Source organism: Poecilia mexicana, unplaced genomic scaffold (assembly GCF_051168715.1).
Source record: "Poecilia mexicana isolate PSO_F unplaced genomic scaffold, ASM5116871v1 scaffold_18, whole genome shotgun sequence".
Taxonomy (NCBI): domain Eukaryota; kingdom Metazoa; phylum Chordata; class Actinopteri; order Cyprinodontiformes; family Poeciliidae; genus Poecilia; species Poecilia mexicana.
This window is the reverse complement of record NW_028263387.1, coordinates 1,681,045-1,707,485: the sequence shown is the minus strand read 5'-3', so window position 1 is coordinate 1,707,485 and position 26,441 is coordinate 1,681,045. Positions and strand designations below refer to the sequence as shown.

The window sequence follows — 26,441 nt, the reverse complement described above, 5'->3', positions numbered from 1 at the left end:
GCTCCTGCCTGATAATTTTCAAAATTTGTTTGTTCATCTTGCTTCATCGTGGATGTTACATTTGCTTGTAAGAACTGAAAGACATTTGTCCATATGCAGGCCATGGTCTGAGCAGTGTAACCCTTTCTTTGCCTTTAAGAAGCCCATCCGTTTCTCTATCATACATGTTCTCTAAATGGCAGTCTATGTTGACCAGTAAAGAGTCCTTTTATTTTGCAGGATGCTTTGTTTGTTCCAGATGGTTTTTCTGACAGGGAAAATTTTTATTTTGTAATTATATTATTTAATGTAATTCTACTCTTTAAAATGCCAACATTGGCACATAACTGTGTTTTTGTAAAGTCTGGTGACATAATTGGAAAGTATGGTCAAAAAAGTTGCTGGGGAGGTGCAGTCAGTCAGCTATTCTTCTTCTGGTGCTGCTACTCCAACTGTGCGGCAATATTAATTTTTCTATAGCATCACCTTATATTTAGTAGAGTGGCAGTGAGTCACAGTGTCAACCAGTTAATCAGTCTGTCACAATGACATCTCCTTCCCATGTAGAGCTATATGTTCAGCAGTTTATTGTACTGGTTTACCTTTTAGTCTATTAAAGACATAAAACTGTCTTTATTGACAGAAATTTTGTAAATTACAACAAAAAAAAATCATCAATTCATAATGAAGGCCAAACAAACACAAACAGGCTCCGATGTCTGGCAGCAACAAAAACACCAATGGGTAGGGGACAGTTATGTATTCCCACATGAATACAATTTTTATATTTTTTCTTATTTGGCAATGCATCATTAACAGATGTTAGATAAAAGTGGAATTTCACATTGTTCATTGATATCAGCCATCAATATTCAATATGCATCTTTAAAAAGTTCTCACTAACAGTTGGTCTGCAGCCACAGATAAGTAATCATAGCATATTGCTTCATGCAACTTGGCAAAATAAAAACGTGTCATACATTTGGCACAGAGGTGTGCCGATCGATCGGTCACCGATCATAATCATCCGATTTCCGTGAAAAAGTGTATGATCGGAGATTGCCGATCACTGTCTCTTGTTGCCGATCACCAAAACCGATCATATTTACCTCATTTCACAAGTGAGGCAGACTTCACAGGTAGCCTGCCTCACTTCACACTTGCGCAAGCACAGTGTGAACGTGCAACAGTGCAAGCACTTGGCAACAGATTCTGTCGAGTGGAACCATAACGCTCTGAGAGTGAATGGAGACGTTTGTGTGTTGCGGCGGAAAATTACCTCGGGACTGAAGCACGTCAAAATGCATCAACACAATAAATGTAATATGACATTTAAAAAACAAACACTTGATGGAGTTTGGCTACATTGACATCTGAAGCGGCCAGATAGCAGGTAAAGCAGCGCACAACTACCAACACTCACCTGGATTAGCTTCACGGTCAGAAAGCTAAATAAATAACCTGAAAAATAATTCAAGTCTTCGAGCTGGCAGTCTAGAACTGCCAGATCTGCTCTAGCTCTTGGACCACCGTTATGCGCTGCTGGTAGTCATATTTCACAGACGTAACGCCGCTCAACCTCCACAAGACAGTGAAGTCTCTCACACCGAACGTCTGTTTACAGCTGCAGCATGTAACTTTTAAAAACAGGTTTTAGATATGTATGAAAATATGTCTATTATTTCTAATTTAGGTGAATTTATTGCCAGATAATTTTTCCATTTTGCCAGATAACCTAGTATCATTTACACATAAAGCAAAAGATTAACAGGTGATCGGCAGAGATCAGCCTCATGGATGATCGGTATAGGAATCGGCAGCAAAAAACCTGATCGGAGCATCCCTAATTATTACACAAGCAGTGAATTATGGGATATTTAGAGTCTTCTTGCCTAGTCAAGGAGTAAATGATGCATTTTTTTATTACAGACTCACAAACACCACATCCCTACTTAAGGGATATATCATAAGGAGGACATAGTGACAAAGTGCTCTTTGCAAAAAGCTTTTCAGTCTTATCTAAAGAAATGTGGCTTTTCAAAATCTTGGCACAGATTTAGATTATTAAGGAAGCACTTGAATCTAGTGGTTATCAATATTTAAAATGGCAGGTGATCATGTTCATCTAAGCTTAACGAAGGCCACTGTTGCTGATGCTTGAACTCGGATGGGCTGGTTGCATCCTTCCTGTATGTGTGGCATTTCTCTCTCCTGTGATCCACCTGGAAGCTAAAACTGGGAGGTTTCTGTGAAGGAAATTGCATCTGTCTTATCGACAGTGAAGCCTCCATTGACGTAAGATTTTTTCTCACATTCCTCGTCATCTAGAGTTGTTTCCAGGGCGAACGGGTTAGCAACATCCACGTCTGAAATCAGATCCATCCTTTCCAACTCCCTCTTGGATAGTTTCTGAACAATCCCGGCTCCATAAGCATCACCCAGAACATTGATCATTGTACGGAAGCGGTCCCTGAAACACACCAGATCGAGTTAGTCTCCAGGTATTTTTGGTTTTACATGCTTGCTTATGAAGTCTCTCTTTTTCCTCAATAAAGAGATTTCAAACAAGAAATAGCCTACAGGAACAAAATGAAATATGGACAGTGCAGAATGGGATATAAATATAAATATAAATTCTAAGGACATAATAGAAAATATAAATATAATATCAAAATTTTATTGGTTCTTGAGGGTTGTAGTCTTTCAGAGAAAATCTGACTGAAAGTTAGTGTTTTAGCACGATAGCTTCCACTCATCATTATATTGGTGTAAGGCTTTTGTGTTAGAACTAATATTTATGATTAGTGCTTTAGGGTTAGCACAATTAACTTCTTAGCATTCAGTTCTTCAGCTCTGCAGAGACCTGGAAATAAGACTTCCATTTGATTCAGGTGTGTTCGTGAAGGAAGCCAGCTTTAAGGACTCATAAGCATTAAGGAGAAGTAGCTGGAATATCCTATGTACTTGGACTACTCTGCCTTGTGAACTTTGAGCACGAAATGTGTTGCTGCTAATTTTGGTTAAAATTCTCTTTCATAAGTGACCAGTGTTCACAACAGGGCAAACCTAGTTATGAACATGGACACATGACAGTATCAATTATCAGGTTGTGGCCTATACTGTCACTGACTTGATGTGACTTGTATGTTCTATCAGAGATGAATGAGTCTGTCAGACACGTTACAGTAGATTCTTTAACAATCGTCCTTCATGATTACACAAGACCCATCAGGTTTACAATTCTGCTGTGAGCCTTCACTTCTTTCAGTTTCAGTTTGTTTTTGTGACTGGACCACATGTCCAGTGAGGGTCCTCATAAAGGCCTTTAGCAGAAACATCAAACACAACTTTCTCAAGATGTTAAAATATAAAGATTACATTGAATTGTGCATTCAAGAACTTTATTTTGTGCTTGTGTCTGTTCATGTTCTGTCCTAGCTATTTACGGACTGGTTTCTTACATCAGTCTGATGCAGATCCCAAAGAATGCATTGTTTGATGCAGGCTTATAACAGAACACAATAAATTGAAAATACATTGACTTGATTTAATAATATGGGATGACAAAATAAAACTTACAGAAGCCAGTCCACAGCAACTATCAGTGTAACATCACTGGCAGGTAGTCCGACAGCCGTTAAGACTATCACCATGGTGACAAGCCCAGCATTGGGGACTCCTGCTGCTCCAATACTGGCAACTGTTGCTGTTATGCTAAAAGAAGAGACATAAAGCATATCTTCCGCTAACAACTGAAAACACTGTGACAGCTTATCATCAGAGGTGCACCTATAAATCAGCTCCAATTTTCTTAGCTTTGGGAGATCGTAATCAGCGAATACTTACATGTGAAATCAATCTTTTCCACACACCTTGTCTTCCTCCACAAAGGACTGAAAATCAGCCACTGTCCCCTTCTGCTCTGATGTGAGAGAGGCTGACTGACAGACCCGCCCACAAGTTAACAGTAATCGCCCGAATGTGGCCAACTTAGTGATCGATGGTCGGCTAGAAAACTGCAATCGGTGCACCCCTACTTATCTGTTTGCAATCCAATATCCAAGCTCTAGAACTCTATGGCCCAAATGATTTCTAGAGTTGACATATTTTCTCAAATTCATGCTATACGTAACAATCACCTATACTAGAAACAAATGGCCAACCTGATAGTGACAATCTGGCCCACGTCCAGAGGGTAGTCATTAAGCTGGGCGATGAAGATGGCAGCCACTGCCTCATAGAGTGCTGTGCCGTCCATGTTAATGGTGGCACCTACTGGGAGCACGAAGCGAGTTATCCTCTTGTCGATGCGGTTGTTCTCTTCAGCACAGCGGAAGGTGACAGGTAGGGTAGCAGAGCTGAAACACATTGTGAGGAATTGACTTCCCATATAGATGGGCAGATAGAATTTTAAGAAGTGAAAAGTAAAAGAAAAAAGGTTTACTGACCTGGAAGAAATCATAAGGGCTGTCACCAAAGCCTGAGCCATTCCTAAGGTGAATGTGTAGGGATTCTTTCTCACAATGATGAAGAAAATGAAAGGCAGACAGATAGTGGCGTGGATAGCTAATCTGTAGAACAAAGAAGATTAATGTCTTAAGTTATCCCTCATCTTATTTACGTTAAGTCAATGCAGTCTTATGTCCTCTTGATGTTTTAGAATGGAATTAAATAATATAGCTCTAGGTTCCTGAGGCCTTTTAAAGTTTCCCAAAAAATATCTTTGCTGCATTTTCCTGTAGGTTAGAATACATACATATTCAGAGAAGATCCACGTCAGGTCCCTCTGGTTACTCTGGCTTCCAATCATTTAAAACATGACTGTTAGATAAAGTGATCTCTAAAATTACCTTAGGTGTGAATGCATGTGCACAGGATTGTTTAACCAGCATATTCCTACCTCACCATAAAATTGGTCAAATTAAAATTAGGAAAATAAATTTGTTTAATGGAAACATGCAATAATAAAAAAAATCACATTTTTCTATAAATGTTTTTGAGCTAGGATGAGGTGGTTTTTCAGCCATATATCAAAATAGATATATTTCGCAAAACTAAAATGGAAACACTTTTTTTGGCAACACAAAATCAAATGATCGACAAGTGGCTGTTACCACTGGACGTCATAAAGATGACAGGAAGTAGTAGGAGGATAATAGTTTGTTTTTGTTTTATCAGCAGGGCCGGCCCAAGGCATAAGCAAACTAAGCAGCCACTTAGGGCCCCAGGGCCACTAAGGGGCCCCCTCAGTGGAGCTGACTTTTGTTTTTTAGTAATCATTATAATATCAAAAACAAACAATTTCACTATGAAGTGATTTGTTTTTACAATATATTTGATCAAGTATTTAGAAATGATTATTTATTGGATAAAAAGAAAAAAAATTAAATGCTCTTGGGGCCCCTGGTGGCCACGGTAGGTACCGCACACTTCGCCAGTAACATGAGCTGCCATGCAATGTGCAGTGTGCATCAAAGCTCCAGTCAGAAAAAGCAAAACAATGTCTCAAAAAATTACTTATCCTTCAGGGAGGGAGAAAAGAAAAAGGAAGAATAGAAAAAGCCAAGATAAAGGTTTGTTTTAATGTGTCTTGGCAATGTAATGTAAATGATTTTTAAAGTTGCTAATAGAAAATTAGCTAGATAACGACCTGGAACAGTCCAGTTCAACAGCCAAAAATTTATGCTTGGCTGTTGTTGTTGCTAAATATAGCAAGAAAGTCTCTGAGTTGGCAACAGTGGGGTGAACATTGTTAACTGCAAACGTGCAGATCTGACCTGGTGGGTCAGTCTGTCAGTCACACCTCTCACTGCAGAGCACAAGAGGACATAGGCTGATTTTTAAACCTTTGCTGACGAGAATAAGATTAGGGGATAAGATGGGCTTAACGGCCAATCACGATCCTCCAAAATTAAGGATATCGGCAGCCAGAAATCAACTGGTTGATAAATCAGTTGGCCAATAAATGTATCCTATTATACATGTATATAATGTAAACAGCACTGCCAGAGATGCAATAAGTTTATAGCCGGTGTGTGAATGATCTAATGATCGGACTGCTAATTGCAGCCAGTCTACATTGTAAGTAGAAATAGAGGGCCCCAAAACCAAATTTTGCTTTGGGCCCCATGGAGGCTTGGGCCAGCCCTGTTTAACAGACAATGTGCAGCTGGCTGTCACAGCATCACACAGCTCATAAAGAGTTGTGCGTCATTTGAACGTGTTTAAACCATAGCTTCTGTAAAATCACAGACTATGATTTCCCCAAAACGCAGCATACTAGCTGCCCCCAATGTAGGCAGGGCTTGATGCTCTATCTCCTTAATAAGACCCCCATGTCTCCTCTGATTGGTTGATAGATGATGAGACCTAGCACCATAACTGAATTATGAATATTGTGATCAAGTTTATTCATGTGTAATTTTAATTTCATTTCTTATTTAATGGAAACACTGCAATTGCAAAATTGTGGGGGGGTTTCAACATTATCAGGATACAGACAAGGATTTGTGCATATTTGCTAAGGAAACAGCTTGTGTTGCCCTGCAATGAGGTGGTGACTTGTTCATGGCGTACAACACACACCTCCTGCTCAAGGACCACTGGTATAGCTTTGGTGATGAGCTCATTGGAGCTAGATGTGCTGAAGCAGAGAGATATCTGAAAGTTTCATATCTTGACTGAAAGCTCAGAAAGTAATTCACTCTGGACAGGAGGACAGCAGGCTCTGAGGTCTGGAATATGAAACACTTGATTTAGGTGAATAAATGTGTTTTTTATATTAACATAGCAGATTGTTTCAGGTGACTATTAACTGCCAGAGAAACTAAGAAGTTGTTGATTTGATGTTTGAGGTGCTCTCCCACCTCAACATGCAGTATTTCAGCTTCCCAGGAGAGATCCTGATGTGAGGAGGTAATTCAGCCGTCTGATACCAGGAGGGATGCATAAGTTGTTGGACACTGGCACCCTGATCTTGACACAGCGGTTTTTGCTTGTGCTTTTAAAAACTGATTTAATGTCCCAGAGTTTAATGATGACTGAGCTCCAGTTGTTCAAGGTAAGTGAGCAGAATTAATTGAATGCATTTTTGCCTTATTAAGACCTTATTAACACAACTGTGTTGTGTTAACAACACAGTGGTGTTAGTGCTATATTGAAGTCTGAATTGTTTGGAACCTTTGACTTACCCTCTGACCTAACAAGAGAAGATTTACAGTGCACTCTAACTGTGTCACTTAGATTTAGAAGCGGTCATTACTGCATCTGCAGGTTGAGCAGTTTTAAATGTCCTTGGCCCTTATCAGGGCCCACCAAGAACTCAGCTTTTACTCCATCACTGAAGGGAGAGTCAACCCAAATGTCAGCCATAAATCCTGGTGTCTGGAAGAGGCGGATTCAGAGTAATGAGCTAGCTTACCCACTCAGTACAGTCACCATATAAAGACCCATCTTCCTGAAGATCTCCCAGTCTTCCACCTCAATGATCTTTGCAGCAATTAGGAACAGGATACCAAACGGCATGTAGCTGAAAAGTACACACAGTTAGAACTGGAAACATAAGAACAGGGAATATATGCACATACAAAAATCAATGGTACCCCTAATATTTCACTATAGATGCCACAGACAGCCTTAATAGCATCAGAAATATTTTTCAAATTGTATCCATGTACTGTAGTCTGGAATCGGTCTGTCTGTCATGATGTGTGTAGGAGTGGACCCAATCGCAGTAGATGTAGTATACTGTGAATATTTTAATGAAGAAAATCAACTAGCAAAATCCAAAATCCAGGGTTACAAGGAAATCCAAAACAAAGCACACTGGAGACACAAGGGTAACAAGGGTAGTGACAAGAAGAGTGATGAGCAAAGTGATGAGATGGACTGGCAAGTTGTGACTGAGATAGAGAAGTTTAAATACTGGGAAGTAGCAAATGGAATAATATACCTAGCTAGATGAGATAACTGATTGCAAGTGTAAACTTCTGTTTACCAACAAAAACAAAACAACAAAAAAAAGGTACAAAATTGAGAATACAAACACTTCCATTTACACAAATTGAATCCATTCGGTGGAACTTTAATTTTTTTCTCACAAGATATTAAGAGCACTAGTAGCAATACAGACTTTCTGCAGAACATCACTATGCAGCAAGTGTAATTTAAGTAGTTGACACAGGAGCTAGCTGAGGGGCGGAGATAATGTGACGCAGGGAGGCTAAGAAAATATACTGAGGAATACAAAAGGGAGGAAACACCAGGGAGCTGAAAATACTTCTAACAGTAAGGAAACACTAAGATTAAAGAAAACCTGATAAGCTAGAAGAGAAAAAGACATGAGCAAAACCATAAACAAACCTAAACAGGAATTAAAACCGCAAGAGGCGTTGGACACCCTCGTAGTTAAGCGTCGCTCTGGCCTTGCGGCAACCGCGGGAGTTCCAGCAACGCTGCCTGCCCACCACCACTAACGCAGTTCCCGCGCCCGTCCTCTTGTCCAGTGATCCCCAAAGTCGGTCCTTGAGGGCCGGCATCCTACATGTTTTGGTTCTCTCCCTGGTGGTAGTAACAACCTTTTCAGCATGTCAATGTTCTTCTTTGGCCTTCTAATGAGCCATCATTTGATCCAGGTGCCCTAAACCAGGGAGAGACCTAAAACGTGAAGGATGCTGGCCCTCGAGTACCGACTTTGGGGACCACTGCTCTAGGCGATGTGTTCAGTAACGCTCCCTGATGATGCACAAAAAATTTGGTGCACATCAGCTGATGTATTAGGGAGACATAGCTGTTGGAATAACCCAGAAGGCGCAGTGGAGTTGGATTGCAATGTCAAGCTATTGGGTTCTTTAGAGTTTAACAAAGGTCAAGCTTAGTGCAAATAGGATGATGCATGCTTGATTTAAAGACAACCGTATGCAAACTGCAAGGGATTAGAATTCGGCATTTAGCCACGCCCACATGTTCTCGTCAACAATCAGTGTTGAAAGAAGGATTTATCATCATGTTATTCTAATTCATTAAACACAGGTTGAAATCTGTGTTTAATTAATTAGATGACATCAGACTATGGCGACATAGGATTGTCAGGTTGAAATCTGCATGAACCACAGAGTAAAAAGAAGACAAATAGTAACCCTGCCCCCTTCCAGCACGAAATGGGTGGGGTTTTACTTTGATGCAGCTGGGAGCTAGCAGAGAAGTTAATCCACCTTGATTTTGTTGGCGAATGGCCAGATTTGAGGCTTTGCCACACCCACATGCTTTGTCGTACAAAAATTCCTTTGATAACTTTTGACCTTCAATGCCTCAAGACTGTGCTGACTGAGTTTGAAGTCTCGAAAGTTGTTGGACAAGTTCGCTCAGACACGATGTCAATAAAACAGACAAAATGGCGGCTTTGATCCAAAATGGCCGACTTCCTGTTGGGTTTGGACCATGGCTCCTAGAGACTTTTTTGTTTGGTCCTGACAAGATACACATGTGTACCAAGTTCCAAAATATTCTAGGGGGGCACTGTGGAGGAATTAGGCCACGTCCACCAAATATTGGACTGCATTCCTGTCGGGGGTTGGACAAGAATGAATCACAGTGAGTTTGGTGCAGCTCAGTCAAAACATGTGGAATCTAGAGCCAAACGTATGGCTGCGGCGTGACCTATCACTTCACCGTGCCGCCACAGCCACACCCTCCACTGAACCTTCTTGAAGCAAGTGAGACCAACTTGTTATCTGTCATCTGACACAAGACCATCTTCATTAGGTGAAGAGAGGAAGAGATGGAGCTTTTCAAGAAAAAAAGTCACTTCCTGTTCTGAGGAGGCGAGGCTTAGATGACATCAGACTATGGTGACATAGGATTGTCAGGCATCCACTCATGCCAAGTTTGGTGCCAACTCAGTGTTTTATGTGAAAGTTATAGCATTTCGTTTGTTTTGGCGAGTACGCCACACCCCCAAACATATACGAAAGTCAATTTTATTGATAACTTTTAAACCCCCATGCCTTAACTGCATCCTGACCAAGAATGAAGCTGATAGGATGAAATCCTTAGGAAGAGTTTGTTAAAGTTCAACATGAGTAAAAGTGACTTAAGTCACGCCCCTGAGAACAGAAGTGTCATGTTTTACTCTGAACGGTCTCTATCTCACCCCTTTAATCTAATCAACATGAAACTTTGTCCAGAGACAGAAGATATGTTAGTGTGATGTGGATTCCAAACTTGACTGATTTCGGTGGCCCTAAGTGGGCGTGGCAATGTGGCGAAGTGACCTGTAGCGGCGTTGCTGTACGTTTGGCTCTGAGTTCCACAGTTTCAAGTTGAGCTGCACCAAACTCACTGGGATGGTTCCTTATCCACCCCTCAATAGGAATCCACAATTGTTGGTGGGCGTGGCCTAATTTCTCTGCAGCACCCCCTATAATAATTTAAATGTTTAGCGCCAAGCCATGCTATAACTCAGAATTATGAAACTTGGTACACATATGTATCTTGTTAAGACATTAAAAAAAGTCTCTTGGAGCCCTGATCCAAACCCAACAGGAAGTCGCCCATTTTGGATCGAAGCCGCCATCATGTCATTTTTATAGCTGTCGTATCTGATTGAACTCGTCCGACAGCTTTTGAGATATAGACTTCAAAATCACTCAGCGCACTCTTGAGGCATTGAAGGTCAAAAGTTATCAAAGGATTTCTCATACAACAAAGCATGTGGGTGTGGCTAAGTCTCAAACTTTGACTATTCGCCATGAAACATCACGGTGCAATAACTTCGACATGCAAGATCACAGCTGCATCAGACTTTCAATGTCTCATTATAGACTAGCCCTCATCACATTCACATGGTCAACTGGTGACATCAACTAAGTCGCGCCCACTTCCAACAGGAAGTCATCTGTTTTTTCTGATGGATGTCTTACTTTTACTCTTTGATTTATATAGCTTTAAACCTGTGCCAAGTGACATCAATAACATGATGATAAAGTCTGTCTATGCTGCCTGCTGGCTGAAAGTTTGGTGCCTGTGTGAGTTTTGTGTAGGAGACATAATAGTTTAGTGTTTCATGGCGAGTAAGCAAACTTTGACTCCTAGTAACGGAGTCAAATGGTGAGCACAGAAACTCACCATTTTGATCACTTTTAATCAGCTATACCTTATGAACAATCTGACCAAGTTTGAAGCTGATCGATTGAATTCCCTAGGAGGAGTCTGATCAAATGCAAAGGCTGTAATCGGCCAAAATGGGGTCAAAATTGGAACTTCAGTCCAAATTGACCAACTTCCTGTTTGACTTGCACTATGACATTAATTGAATTTTCTGTGTGTCTTGGGGAGCTATACAAGTGTACAAAATTGAATGTCTCTACTATGAAGTAAGGTCAATGTGGAGGGTTTCCAGGTGGCGCTGGTGAGCCGTTTCTTGTGCGATTTTTGCAACAACCTTAAAATATGTAAATTGTCCGCCAAGTTTGGTGAGTTTTTGAATATGATAAAGCCCCCAAAGAGCCAATTCATTTGCTTCGAGAAAGAAAAAATAAACACTATGATTGCAATAGGCCTTCACAGCGTTGAGCTGCTCAGGCCTAATAACTAAGAAATAGCCTAACAAGGCTGATCTAGCAATAACCTAGCAATAAGCCTAACAAGGCTGATCTAGCAATAAGAACTAAGGAACGTAGAGCTAGAGTAACTAAAAGGACTAAATAAAGAAAAAACGTAACTAGAATCGTTAAAGGAAGATGGACATAGATTCAGACAAAAAGACTAACTAAACCTAACGTGACAAAATAAGAAAACTAGAAACACTCCGGGGAGAGCTAGAAAGACTTAACTGGAACCACTAAAGAAATATATACATAGACTCAGATATGTAAGAATAACTGAATCTAGGATGATGAAATAACTAAGAAATATTACTAGAAACAATACAGGGAGGCTGAAATAAGGAATAACTAGAAGGATTAAAGAAAACTAATCTAACTATAATCACTAAAAAAAGCTAGACAGCTAGTCGGTTGGACCCCAATTGTAGACACAAGGGTTAAAAAAATAAAAAGAGTAAATTAATCATGAACACATACCACATAATTATCTGCACTAGTTTCATGGTGGCTTCATTCAGGGCATCGAAGAATTCCAGGAGTATTCTGCCTTTGTCTCCCATCTTTCCAATAACAAGTCCAAAAGCCACACAGAATACGATGAGGCCCAGTACGTTTATTCCATCTGAATATGCTCCAACGATTTTATACTCCCTAGTGATGTTCTGGAAAGACAAGCCCCCATAACACTGAGATCAAATCCCTCCAGGGTTTTCCCATCATATGCTGTCAATAAACTCAAAGGGCTCACCTACCTCTACGACTGTCATGACTGTAATAGCAAGAGGTGGAATCGTGGTGGTGTTGGACAACACTTTCCCTGGCTCCAGCTCTTTCCGCTTTGTTTTGTACTACAGTGAAATCATGGAATATAAAACATGTTAGTATCACATTCTTACGGGTTCATCTTCAGCCTTCCCGCTATAGCATGATGATGGAAAAGATTTAAAATGTTTTGTAACATTTGTGGAAATGTGTGGAATGAATGCAAAAAGTGGCTGACCTGCTGAAAACAAGCCTGCACCAGGTTTTCTGGAAACATGTTTCTGTTGATAGAAAATGTACCAGAAACAGAGATAAATTGCTTCAGCAACATGTCAATTACTGCAACATTTCTGAGACCCCCAAAGTTTTTGTGGGATCTTCATGAAGAGCCTATTGTTCTCTCATTAAATTTTTGGTGTTGTGCTTATTGTTAGCAGAACTAATATTTATGATTAGAACTTTAGAGTTAGCACAACTACTTTTTTAGTTTGCGGAGCCACCTATATTCACTCGTATGCATAAGTTAATGTAAAAAAAATAAATAAAGGCAAGCATGTTGCAGCAGTGGAAAGAATAACTCCCCGTTAACAAGGAGAAACCTCAAGCAGAACCATAACCTAGAGTGAGCAACCATCTGCCATGACCAACTGGGAGTTTAGGAAGGGCCACAAAACATTTATAGTTATACATATTAAGAAACTCACCTAAGGAGGTCCAGCAGTGTATCAACAGTAGTAACATTGGGGGTGGTCCCTGCTCTGTCAATGTTTTCAGCTTCTTGAGACACACCCGGTTTGATTGTCATCACCAAAATAATTCCTTCAAAGAGTGAGATCATTAGTTAACAAGAGAAATAAAGAAGTGTGCACACTATAATGCAAATAAAAATGGGAAAGAGTAAATGGGTGCCTGGTACTGAAGGACTACAAAAATATGAATACATTTTAATGAGAGAAAAAAATATTTTGGCCTTTATTAAAAACTTTGTATATTTTTGGGGTGCCGGTTATTCTTATTTTTTGAGAGCATTATTTGTCAAGGCTACAGACCGACTACCAAGGCAACAGTCAAAGTTGACTGTAGGCATGAGCCGAGTATTGATATCAAGTTATACTGATGCATTGAAAAGTTACATTTATATGCATAAAAAACAACCACATTTTCAACACTTTAAAGTCCTTCTAATGAGATCCAAGATAAAGTTCTGGGTTGAGCAGACTTTTCTCTGGGTGTATGAGGTACAGAATAGATAGAGTAGACAGTGCTGCACTTCCCACACTATTTGTCATAATTACAGAAAAGACCTATTTGGTTGTGTAAAAAAATATTTTCGGTGGCAAGAAAACAGCTAAGAAACTCAGGGATCACCACTCAACACTCCTATTAGGATAATACTGTAAAACTACAACCTACAAGCTGAAAATTGGCTGGGAAAATACTCTAAACAAATATAAATTATTTTTGCTTGTTATGTTATGTTAATACTCTAACAGTTTGGATTATTTGTGTATGGTTAACTAATTAGACTCTTAAACTGGTCCATGCCTACTAGGGGTTTAAAAACCCTGTTAGAGAAGGAAGATAGTAACTCACCGAGAATAACTGCAATGATGGTTGTTGAGAAGTAATAGATAACAGCCCGAAGACCTATCTTTCCTGACACCTCAGAGTCAAGGGCTGCAACACCTGTTAACAACAAGCCCACAACCAAACATAAAGACATACACTCACTGGCCACTTTATTAGGTGCATCTGTTCAACTGCTCATAATGCAAATGTTGAATCAGCCAATCACATGGCAGCAGCTCAATGTATTTAGGCATGTAGACATGGCTGCAGTGGTGCCGGGGTGGTCTGAGTATTTCAAAAACTGCTAATCTACTGGGATTTTTTACAGAGAATGGTACAAAAAAGAGAAAATATCTAGTGAGCAGCAGTTCCATGGGCCCAAATGCCTTGTTGATGTCAGAGGTCAGAAGAGAATGGCCAGACTGGTTCGAGCTGCATACCACGGTTGTCACTCGTTACAACCGAGGTACGCAGAAGAACATCTCTGAATGCACAACATGTCAAACCTTGAGGTGGATGGGCTACAGCAGCAGAAGACCGCACCGGGTGCCACTTCTGTCAACTAAGAACAGGAAACGGAGGCTACAATTCGCACAGGCTCACCAAAAGTGGACAATAGAAGTTTGGGAAAAAGTTACCTGGTCTGATGAGTCTCAATTTCTGCTACAACATTTGGATGGTAGGGCCAGAATTTGGTATCAACATGAAAGCATGGATCCATCCAGCCTTGTATCAACAGTTCAGGCTGCTGGTGGTGTGCCAGGATATTTTCCTGGCACACTTTGAGCCCATTAGTATCAACTGAGCGCTAATTGTTGTGTCAAGGCAAAAGCCTACCTGAGTATTGTTACTGATCATGTCCATCCCTTTATGACCATCAGTGATGGCATAGTTACTTTGAAAAAGTAACTTTAATCAGATTACTGATTACTCCTCAAAAAAGTAACTTAAATTATTGATTACTTGATTTAGAAAGTAATCAAGTAATCTAACTAATTTTATTAGTTGTAACTTAATAAAATGAAGTTACAACTAAGTTACATTAAAGGTAACTTTTTTAAATTTACCTTCAGCAGCTACTAACAACGCTCTGCCACCTGTGAAAATGACATTGAGCTTTTCCAATACTTAATTGCAAGTTATTTTATTACAACAATGTATCTCCACTTATAAGGTTGAACTGAAGGGGAGATTGTTTAATTGTTATAAGAGTACAAAATAATTTTTGCGTGTTTTTGTATGGTCTAATATTGTCTAGAAAACTCTAAATAGGATTTTAGACCTCCCACCCCAACTTCACGTTCAAACACAGCCCAAAAGTGCAAACCGCGACTCATTAAATTTGAGAGCAACTTTAGAAAAAAACAAGCCCAAAGCCGTTTATAATAATCGGACTTGGCGACGAAACTCAAAATAGTTCCTGTTTTTCCAGCGACAAAGTGCGCACGTCCTTCCTCCCTCCATTGTTGACATTTCTGTCGTTGCTAACTGTTGCATAGAAACGGCGATCGCTCCCCAAGACGCACAGAGAAAATAAAATTAAGTTATACTCTTAGAAATGGCTGTAAATTTACAGCGGAATTCCAGCAGTAACATACTGTTATTCCAAAATACGGTAGGATATTGTCAATTTGATGTCTTCTTCTATTGTCACAATCAAGACTGACGACTGGCAGTAAACTACCGCAAAAATAATTGTGCAATACAGTTTTTTTTTCTAGGCAAGACATTTTATTTGTATTTGCATCTTACAGAACCGGCATTTAAAGACAATATTAAATGGAAAGACAAAAATACTTTCCATAATAAATCTTTTAGGGAATGAATCAAAATCTACATAGCATAATCAAAAATGTTAGATTACCAATGTTGGTGTTGTATGTTAAAAATACAATGTTAATTATACACTTGTTTAGTCAAATTTAAAGATAGGTTTGTCAGTTTCCCTAAAGAAATAGTGTTTGATAAAGAGTTGCTCCCACAATCGCAACGCATCTGTGACGTCACGTGTTTGCCCTGGAGACAGTAGTATGGCGTCTTGTCTGGAGCTTATCATAACAAGGTAAGTTCCCCAAAGCTATTAAAACATGCTCTTTTTGTTCTGATGATGTATTGTCTCAATGTTTGTAACTCCCTGGCGGACATTATACCACAATGTATGCTGCTTTTATACTGTTATGTATTTTGTATCTCGATAAAGATCTATTAAAAAAACAAAAACAAGGTAAGTTCCATGTTAAGACCATCATGTTTTAGATTTTGATTATTTTTTATGAATGCATTAACTTTCTGTTTGCGCAAGAGTATCAACTTATGCTTAGCGTAAGTTTATTTGTTTGGATATCGCGGTACGACTGTTCAGTACAGGGGAGCTCAAGTCCAGTCCTTGAGAGCTGCTATCCTGCAACTTTCAGATGCTTCCCTGCGCCAATTAACACACCTGAATCAAATGAATGGCTGGTTAGCAGGTCTGTTCGGAGCTGATCCTGGTCTGTTGGAGTACAGATGCATCGAAAAGTTGCAGGACGGTAGCTCTCGAGGACTGGACGTGAGTACCCTTGGTTTATTATTTTTGTTAGCAGCTAAAGCTAGCCATGCAGGTGTAGCACGGGTTATAAACGAACATTAAAACTGTCAGAAAGGCCGTTTGAGTTAACATTATTTAGCTGCGGAGTCGTTTTCTTGAAGTTTTCGGCTATAGACGGCATAATGGGGAGAGTGGCTGTGCTGGTGGTTTGATCTATGCGATCAAAGCTAAGCCAAAATGTTTTTGTCTCTATAAATAATAATGATAATAAACAATGACATATTGGCTTCCTCTTTTTTTCTTCATTAGTATGTCATGTTGGTGACTGAAGCGTGTTATGATGACTTCAACACATTTCTTCTGACAGGTTGGCAGAAGAAATCCTCTCCAGAATGACTAATTACGCTGACTAATTTCTATAATGCCTAATGTCTGAGTTGTGTTCATGGTAATTATTTCTGACATTTTTATGCTTTATGTTGTAGGTGGTGAAAAATATTTTGAATGACTGTGATGGTGCTCACACTTCTCTTTAAAATGTTTATTTATTATCCTAATGTGTCTGCTATTTATCCTGTTGTTCCTCCCGGGTGGGAAAACCAGGCATTCTTCTGTTGGTTCATGTGCTTCGTCCTACATCCAAAGGCCACAAGAAGAATCCAAAACAGCTCATGTCAAACTGTGGACCATGTTTTCAGATATGTACAGGTATGTGGTTATTCTAATGATCCTACTCATTGGCTTTGTTTGCTATCTGAATGTAGCTGTGCTGCTAAATATATTTAATAATTTTTATTATTCGTCTTCTTATCATTATGTCAAAGATGCAAGCCAGTGTTGAAGCCTTCCTCATTGCCGTGCAACCAGGACAGCCTTCCTCCTACATGTTGGTGAAAACAAAAGCAGCACCAAAGACACTTCACCATCAGTGATCACAAGACCATCCAAGGTCGCTTTTGATGAACTTCCAAAGCACACTTCACCTTCAGTGCAAAGTACCATGAATTTCTCTACAACTTCTGTAAATTAATCCAGCCTACAGTTTTCAACATTGATGTGTCTTGCATGACAATTGAGGAGTTAAGATCCTTGCTTTTACTTTACCTGGCAGAGTGGACACTCTTTATTATGATGATCATTTAAATGCATACTGTATCAATAAGAGGATTTGTTTTATGTTCTTCCAATTAAGGACTTGGTTTATTACAGTCCCTGTGGCAAGCAGTTCTCTGCATGGTCAGCATTGAAGGCCATATTGTCTTTGAGAGGGTCCAGCCAACATTCCAGACAGGACAGTGTTATCCATCTTCTTCATCTTCAACCTCCAACATCAACATGAGACAGCCAAGACTTTGGAGTTCATTCAACGGTAAAACCATTCCTATAATTTTTTTTTACAATAACATGGTTTTAAAGTTCTAAAGCAAGTTATGATTAACATTTCACAAAGGTGGTGATGTTTTCTCTTTACGTAATTAAAAACAGCTTTATTTATATATTGTACCAGCTGTATTCAAAATGCCACACTATTTGTATTCTCAGGAATTTTCCCATTTTTGTTTTTTAGTCGCTTCATTGGGATTAACCCAGAAAGGGGCACAAAAGCTGGTCATGGGAAGATGGTAACCAAAAAGACAGGAAAGACCATTCAAAGGAAAAAGTGACAGTCAATGTTCAGGTTTCCACCTTCATCAAAAAACTGATGGACTTTGAGTGGCATCACATTTAGGTTAGTTGTTCTTTTCTTTCCTTTGAAATCTTTCTGTTTCCATATTATTTAGGATCTAAATTGTATTGTCTTTTCTTTTTCCATCTTGGACGGTGCCTTCATCTGCATCTAATAAAGTGCCACTTGGACTCTTGAAAACCATTAATAGTTCACATTTTAAAACCTTGTTAATACTAGAATTCCACATTATTTCAGCCATGTTGAATTTTAGATTTTGGAAGTCATTTTTCTTTGATTTGTTTAGTGATACCCACAGCATAGATATTTCTTTAAGAACTGTGTTTTTATGTTCATAAGATTGTAGAAATGAATAAGTTAAACCCAGTTTATGTCACTGTAAACTGAAAGTCTTCAATTTTTATTCCAGTGTTAGTGAAACTATATATTGACTTTGAAGGCCTATTTTTTACCAGTTCTCTGAGGAATGGTTTTGTGTTATTTGTTTTGAATGTTTGAATATACTGGAAATATATTTGGTTTGAGGCAGAGTGGTGCCTTTAAATAAAAATTCTGTTCTGACTGTTACTTATCGCATCCTCTTTTGTGTTATGTGAAGTTCTGATTATGTAGATCAGTGGTTCTTAAGCAGGGTTCGATCAAACCCCAGGGGTTCGATGAGTCGGTCTCAGGGGTTCAGCGGAGCCTCTGCCCCGGAGGTAAAGACACACTTGTGTAAAGTCGTGATGACGCCCCGCTTTGCCATCACTTGCTGCAGAGGATCATGTTACATTGCTTAGCCAATCAGTGCTGCGGAGAAGCACTGATTGAAGGAGTTCCACTCTCAGCATGGATTTGAACTTGTGTCTTTAATTACTTCAGCAAAGCTCACCGTTGCTTTCGGTATACTTCTAAATCTGCTCCTTAGTTGCATCTTTTAGGGGTTGCTACTGCCTCTAGTGGCGTGGGGGTGGTAACACAACTAATATAATTACATTACTAAATGAGAATACTGCAAAGTCTTTATTATTTATCATTAATTTTTCATTCTCTTAAGAATGTAGAGCTAATTAAATAATCTAAACAAGACCTTAAAGTGGTTCCAGTTTCTCTCGATGGCCAACCTGTTGAAACTGTGGAAAATTTTAAATACCTTGGGTCATTCCTGGACAGTCAGCTCATCTTTGCTGAAAACACTGACTATATTTTGAAGAACTGTTCTCAGAGACTCTACCTTTTAAGAAGACTTAGTGATCTTGGGGTGACCCAACTAGACTCTAGTTGGGTCACCCCTATGTCTTGAATTTGGGGGGGGGGATCTAATTTTATTTATCACTACAGAAGGGTTCAGTGACTGCGCATATGAAACTGGTGGGTTAGGTACCTCAAAAAAGGTTAAGAACCATTGATGTAGATTATGCATTTTAGAACCGCACCAATTGTAGCACTTCTAAGAAGCCTACACTGGGTCAGGTATTAATGTTCTATTGTAAAACTAAGACTGTACTTTACAAAGTATCATTACAGTTTTCTTGGCAGTAGCTTACTCATAAAGTGAATGCAGTAGTAAAACTAAATTTACTGTAAAAATACTGGAACGCTACTATTTGAAGGTATATTTATTTCACCACTGTATTTTACCGTGGCCGTAAAATACAGTGGGGAAAATGGAGAGGGGGTGTATATTTTGGCAGGCTGGAAATCCATATTGCCCAAAAATGCATCGCTGTGCTAATTTTAAGAATTAAAGAGTTAAAAGTATTTCAATCATAGTATTTCAATCATGATCCGTGTTTCTGTGTGTTTATTTCTGTGTTTGTTATCCTGTTCCCTGAGTCTCTGTCTCTGCGTCTTCCCCCGTTGATTGTTCCCAGGTGTGTCTCGTTCCCTTGATTACCCCTGTGTGTATTTAGTCCCACCTGTTGTCTATGTTCTTCATTGGGTCCTTGGTATGCTGCACTCTCCAGTGGAACTGCCAAGTCCTGGTTTGTGCTTTCTCTCGTTTTGTCCTTATTGTCAGTTGCTACCGGCATTTAGCTGTGTGCTTGTTTCCTGCTGTGCTGCCTCTCCTGGACTGCTTGTGAGCATTTTCTTCATTAAACTCATCATCATCATCACCATAACCTGGGTCTCAGCGTCTCTCCTCACCACCAACTACACCATTTCATGACAATACATGCCTTATTTATTGTCCCCATATATGAAACTTATGTATTACATATGATTTTCATGTAGGATGGTCAGTTATATTTTTTTATATCGGTACAAAAGTCATGTTCAACATTTTTATTTATTGTTATAATAAATCACACTTAATAATGTTGACAAAATTGTCTGTATTGTGATTGTAAATGGTTCCCCTTATTACAATTTTTCATTTTATTTTTATTTATTGAGAGCATCATTAAATATGAATGTATCTGAATTGATTGTTCGACACATTCATACTTGTCTATATTACCAGTGTACTACTCATTCGTATTGCATGTATTTCAATCACTCAAATTTTATTTGTATAGCACATTTCAGCAGCAAGGCATTTCAAGGTGCTTTACATAATTAAAGAAAAAATAAGAACAGCATGTGACATTGAATAAACAGTAAGAAAGATTTTGTTAAAAAAAAAAAGTATTTATATTATTCTTTAGCAGTGATTGTTTCTGTTTGCTGAGACAAAAATTCTCAGAAATATATCAGAAAATATTAATGAATAGTTATTTTTGTTACATTTTCTGTTAATAAAATAGAAAATCAAAGAATTTTGATGAAACTATCAGTCCATATTGCCCATCTTTATTCCATGTTTCACCGTACTTGTACTTCCTCTCTATTTTAGCCAAAAAACTTTTACTTCATTATTCCACAATACATGTGCTGAAATTGATACATTTTACGGAAAACGAGTCTGAAAAGAAAGTATGTTTCTTTTCTACTGGTGACATTTTCATTTTTCTTTTGTAGTGTAAATGTGACTTTAAAAATCACAGCATTTTTCATCAATACATCATTTCAATATAAATTTGAAACACAAATACAACCTTTCACCTTCTGAAATAATGAGCTAACAAACAAATATTGATAATTAAGAAGAAGCTTTATGTTGACTAAACCCAATATCACCTTTAGTAAAAAAATAATGAACTCAAAATATTATTTATGTTATTTGACAATTCTGATTTTTTTATTTACAAATCGCATGTGACAGATGCAACTGGTGGTACCACCAAGGCTGTGTTAATTTCCCACAAACCGGCACAGACTTCTGCTCTGCAAGGTGCTTATAGATTTTATTTTTTGCACCAACACTCTTCTTTAATTACTACAGTTCAGTTCATTTGCAGTTTTTACACAATTTTTGCTTGAAGTAATTGATTTTCCAAAAGTTACTGTTATGAATACCATTTTATTGAAGTTAATTTTTTTTTTAATTTTTATGTTAAACCAAAATAAAAATTGTTTGTATATGCTTTACATTTAGCAAGGTTGCATGTCAGATTTATTTCCTCAGCAACAGTGATAATAAACATGACTTTTGTACCGATATAAAAAATATCATAACTGACCATCCTACATGAAAATTATATGTAATACATAAGTTTCATATATGGGGGACAATAAATAAGGCATGTATGTTGCCAAAAATGCATCCCTGTGCTAACTTTAAGAAAAAAAAAGTTAAGTGTGAAATATATTTTTCTACATAATCAGAGTAGTTCTGTAAACTACTGGTATGAGTTTTATATCAATAGGATAATATTTGGGGAAAATAGAGAGGGGATGCATATTTTGGCAGGCTGGAAATCCATATTGCCCAAAAATGCATCCCTGTGCTAATTTTAAGAATTAAAGAGTTAAGAGTGAACTAACTTTTTCTGCATAACCAGAGTAGTTACATGATCTGCTGGTAGAAGTTTTAAATCAGTAGGACAATATTTGAAGAGAATAAAGAGGGGATGCATATTTTGGCAGGCTGGAAAAGCAAATTGCCAAAAAATGCATCCCTGTGCTAACTTGGAGAAATAAAGAGCTGAAAGGATTTCACCTTTTCTACGTAATGACACTTGTTCTCTGAGCTAATGCTATAATTTTTATATCAACAGGATGGATGCAAATATTTTTAGGCTCATAAATTAAAATGCATCCCTTCTACATTAACAAACTAGAAAGTTAAGCATGATGTAAAATGTTCTACATAATGGGCCTCTGTTTTGTAATGCTTTTAAGCTATTATGGTATCAAAAGATAAAGCAGAGAATTTCAAACCATTTGCGGAGAACGTTTTCAACAGATACGGACTGAATATTCGACTCATATGTGTCAATAAAGGTGTATAAATCGTATTTATTTCAAGTAATTTGCGACACAAAACCCACCATTTTAGGGATTACATGGTTAAGAAACGTGATAATGTTACAAATATCTTTAAAATTTCCTCTTCGGTCATATTTCAGTCCGGTTTCTCGTCAATATGCGAGACTTTAGAGCGATGCGCGCTCGCGAGAGGGGATGCAATTTTGGGCAGGAATTCGTTTCTGGGCATAACAACCCTCTTCCGTAGACCTGGTCGTTTCTCAAGCCCATGACAGAATAAGCTTGAAAGGATGAAAGACCCTGAACTCGGACACAAAGCTCTAGTGGTCTGGAACACTTGTTTATACATTTTTTTCTTTTTGCATCTCTTTTTTTGTTTGCTACGGAAGCGCATTGCTATCACGCAGGAAAAAAAAAAAATTTCGAGCGCTATCACGTTATAACGTGATACGTATCTCGTTAAAACGTGATAGTATCTCGTTAAAACGTGATACGTATGTCGTTAAAACGTGATACGTATGTCGTTAAAACGTGATACGTATGTCGTTAAAACGTGATACGTATCTCGTTAAAACGTGATAGTATCTCGTTAAAACGTGATAGTATGTCGTTAAAACGTGATACGTATGTCGTTAAAACGTGATACGTATCTCGTTAAAACGTGATAGTATCTCGTTAAAACGTGATACGTATGTCGTTAAAACGTGATACGTATGTCGTTAAAACGTGATACGTATCTCGTTAAAACGTGATAGTATCTCGTTAAAACGTGATACGTATGTCGTTAAAACGTGATAGTTATCTCGTTAAAACGTGATATGTATGTCGTTAAAACGTGATATGTATGTCGTTAAAACGTGATACGTATGTTGTTAAAACGTGATAGTTATCTCGTTAAAACGTGATACGTATGTCGTTAAAACGTGATACGTATGTCGTTAAAACGTGATAGTTATCTCGTTAAAACGTGATACATATGTCGTTAAAACGTGATAGTTATCTCGTTAAAACGTGATTTATCTTGTTAAAACATGATAATTTTAGGTCCAGGAAGTGGCGGTATTATGCTAGGCTAGTACAGTGGCTAACATGAATTGGTCAGGTTTCCTTTCATGTTTGGTCTACAACATGTAGAGATACGGATGCTGCTTTGCACTGTGGTTAAAACCATTAATAGCATGCGTACTCTGAGCAGGATCCTAAACAGAACTGGACTGCACCGAAGGAAACGTCAGTCCGGTCCTCTAGCTGTAGCGGCGTTCCTGACTGTCTGGATCGAAGCTCAAGTTGGCTTCCGATTGTAGCTTCTGATTTGGGAAATGGCTAAAGGGAGATTATAACGGAGGCTCAGATGTATTTGCTGAACAGTTTCTGTTCAGATTTGTTTTAACAGTACACTTGCTGAACAACGGCAACGGCTGTTCGTAACCAAGCAACCGAAATCAACAGAAGGCTCGATAGTGGCAAAAGACAAAACTAGATCCTGTTAAGCATTCTTCAAAATAAAAGACTTCCTCTCTCCAAAATAAATCATACATAAAGCTTTGAATTTAATTATTTTTCACGTCACCTTTTGGAATTGTGTACAATCAAGTTAAATTCGGTGAATAATAATAATCATGTAAATTATACTTAACATATGACTTGACATATGACTGTAAATAAGTAACTAATCATGGAAATTATATTTAACATATAAATGTTAAGAAATCATTTGTTCTGCTTTAAAAACGAACATACATCGACACTTCAAATCTGGAGTAGATTATTCTAATCTACGCTAATGGGAGAATATTTCAAACCTAGTTTGTGATTTGTGAAATCTTTATCTGAATTGAAACCTCAGCAATGAGAGATTTAAAAATATGTTTGCATCTGGAATGCATTAGAAATAAACTCCTATCACATTTACAATATTTGTTATTATTTTAACCTTCTGTTTTCTTTCACTTTTTTGTCCTAGAGCACCTGCCTTTTTGTGTGGCTTACAAGGATCCATCAGCTGGGATAATAATGCCAACAACTTTTCAGATTCCGATTTATAGTGATGCAACGTAGCATCAGAGATGAATAATCTATTCCAGATCAGAAGTGTCTAAGTATGTTAGCTTTAAAAGTTTAATAGTTAAAGATGCTACTCATCTCCTTAATTGGTCACATCAATATTATAAAAATTACAATATTGCCACAATTCTTATATGTTTTCCAATCAGTTTCAATTTCCTCACTCCCCTTCTTCTTTAAGGAGCTAAATATAACTTTTTCCAACTTCACTTAAATGGTAAACGCCCGAGAATGAAACTGTCTGTCTTATATCAGCCATATGACAGAGGGTGTTAACAATTATCAAACCTATTATGTTATTTCAACCCAGATCAGGGCAGCAATGTTTTAATTTACTGCCAGACAGCCCCCAGCATGGGTTACTATTGTGTCCCACTGGATCTCTATTGCTATAGACTTGTACATGTACTCATCAGGCAGGAAAATGTTAATTAAGCAAACAAAATACCCATTTCTGAAAAATACAATGATGATCTGGCAAAAAACACTTGATTATTTGGGAGAAATGCAACAACTATCCGATGTAATGTTCATCCATGTAGAGCAGGATTTAAACTGCTAAGAATATAACTAAAGTGTCTGATCTTTTTTCAGGGAAGGTATTTATGTAACTTGAAGAAATTAAAAACAAACATGATATTCCTACAAAATATTTCTATAACTACGTTCAAGTTCAGAGTTTTATTTTATCAAAGCAACACAATAATCTTTATCTACCCTCTTTGTCTCCATTAGAAAACATTATTTTAAGTCACCTATATGGTAAAGGAGAGGTGTCTCTTCTTTGCTCCTTGTTTATCGACAAATATTAAAAATTGTTGACCAATATTTGACAAATATTATTATTTTATTTTTTTATTTTATTTATTTTATTTTATCAGGTAAACCCCGTTGAGATACACATCTTATCTTATTTTCAAGAGGGACATGGGTAGAAGTCTGCAACACACAGCAACCTGGTTACAAAATAAAATTAATTAATGCATATGCAGAAGTGTAAAACAGTAGAAAAGAATTTAAAAACAGTGACACTGTTTAATAGAATCTCGTCTGTTTTTAAGAATCGCTCGAAATAAGTCCAGTGAAACCAGCTTTGACATCTTTATTTCAGACTGGAGCTGTTTCCAGGCTGTAGGAGCCATCACACTAAAAGCTTGCTTCCCTTTTTCAGTTCAGAAAAGTGAAACATGTAAAAGAAAAATATTGTTAAAACGTAAAGAATGGGAATTAACAGACCTATGTAAAAGAAAGCTTAAGGATGCTGGAGCCAAGCCGAATAGAGATTTATGAATCACGATCATTAGGTGATTGTTTCTCAGGACGCTTAAAAGAGGCCATTCAGCTTTTGCTGATTTATGATTTATTTTGGAGAGAGGAAGTCTTTTATTTTGAAGAATGCTTAACAGGATCTAGTTTTGTCTTTTGCCACTATCGAGCCTTCTGTTGATTTCGGTTGCTTGGTTACGAACAGCCGTTGCCGTTGTTCAGCAAGTGTACTGTTAAAACAAATCTGAACAGAAACTGTTCAGCAAATACGTCTGAGCCTCCGTTATAATCTCCCTTTAGCCATTTCCCAAATCAGAAGCTACAATCGGAAGCCAACTTGAGCTTCGATCCAGACAGTCAGGAACGCCGCTACAGCTAGAGGACCGGACTGACGTTTCCTTCGGTGCAGTCCCGTTCTGTTTAGGATCCTGCTCAGAGTACGCATGCTATTAATGGTTTTAACCACAGTGCAAAGCAGCATCCGTATCTCTACATGTTGTAGACCAAACATGAAAGGAAACCTGACCAATTCATGTTAGCCACTGTACTAGCCAGTACAGTGGCTAGTACACTGTACTGGCTAGTAGGCCACTAGCCACTAGCCAGTCCACTTCCTGGACCTAAAATTATCATGTTTTAACAAGTTAAATATCACGTTTTAACGAGATACGTATCACGTTTTAACGAGATAACT

At 38.2% G+C, this 26,441-nt stretch overlaps 1 protein-coding gene across 2 annotated transcripts in view; it reads right to left on the bottom strand.

The window, feature by feature from the left end:
* Window positions 1–543: 543 nt before the first annotated feature.
* LOC106910651 (excitatory amino acid transporter 3) overlaps window positions 544–26,441 on the bottom strand; it is a 40,476-nt gene continuing 14,578 nt past the window's right edge. Inside the window, exons 3-12 of one of the 2 annotated variants that reach the window (XM_088015403.1) lie at window positions 13,938–14,030; window positions 13,049–13,163; window positions 12,583–12,625; window positions 12,335–12,430; window positions 12,060–12,244; window positions 7,400–7,507; window positions 4,428–4,550; window positions 4,143–4,337; window positions 3,559–3,693; window positions 544–2,449 (exon numbers count right to left, since the gene is read on the bottom strand). In XM_088015403.1, the coding sequence (XP_087871529.1) occupies window positions 2,209–2,449; window positions 3,559–3,693; window positions 4,143–4,337; window positions 4,428–4,550; window positions 7,400–7,507; window positions 12,060–12,244; window positions 12,335–12,430; window positions 12,583–12,625; window positions 13,049–13,163; window positions 13,938–14,030 (1,334 nt within the window). In that variant the 3' untranslated portion in view covers window positions 544–2,208. Of the gene's footprint in view, window positions 2,450–3,558; window positions 3,694–4,142; window positions 4,551–7,399; window positions 7,508–12,059; window positions 12,245–12,334; window positions 12,431–12,582; window positions 12,626–13,048; window positions 13,164–13,937; window positions 14,031–26,441 lie in introns of both variants that reach the window. The other variant, XM_088015402.1, reaches the window with a different exon arrangement.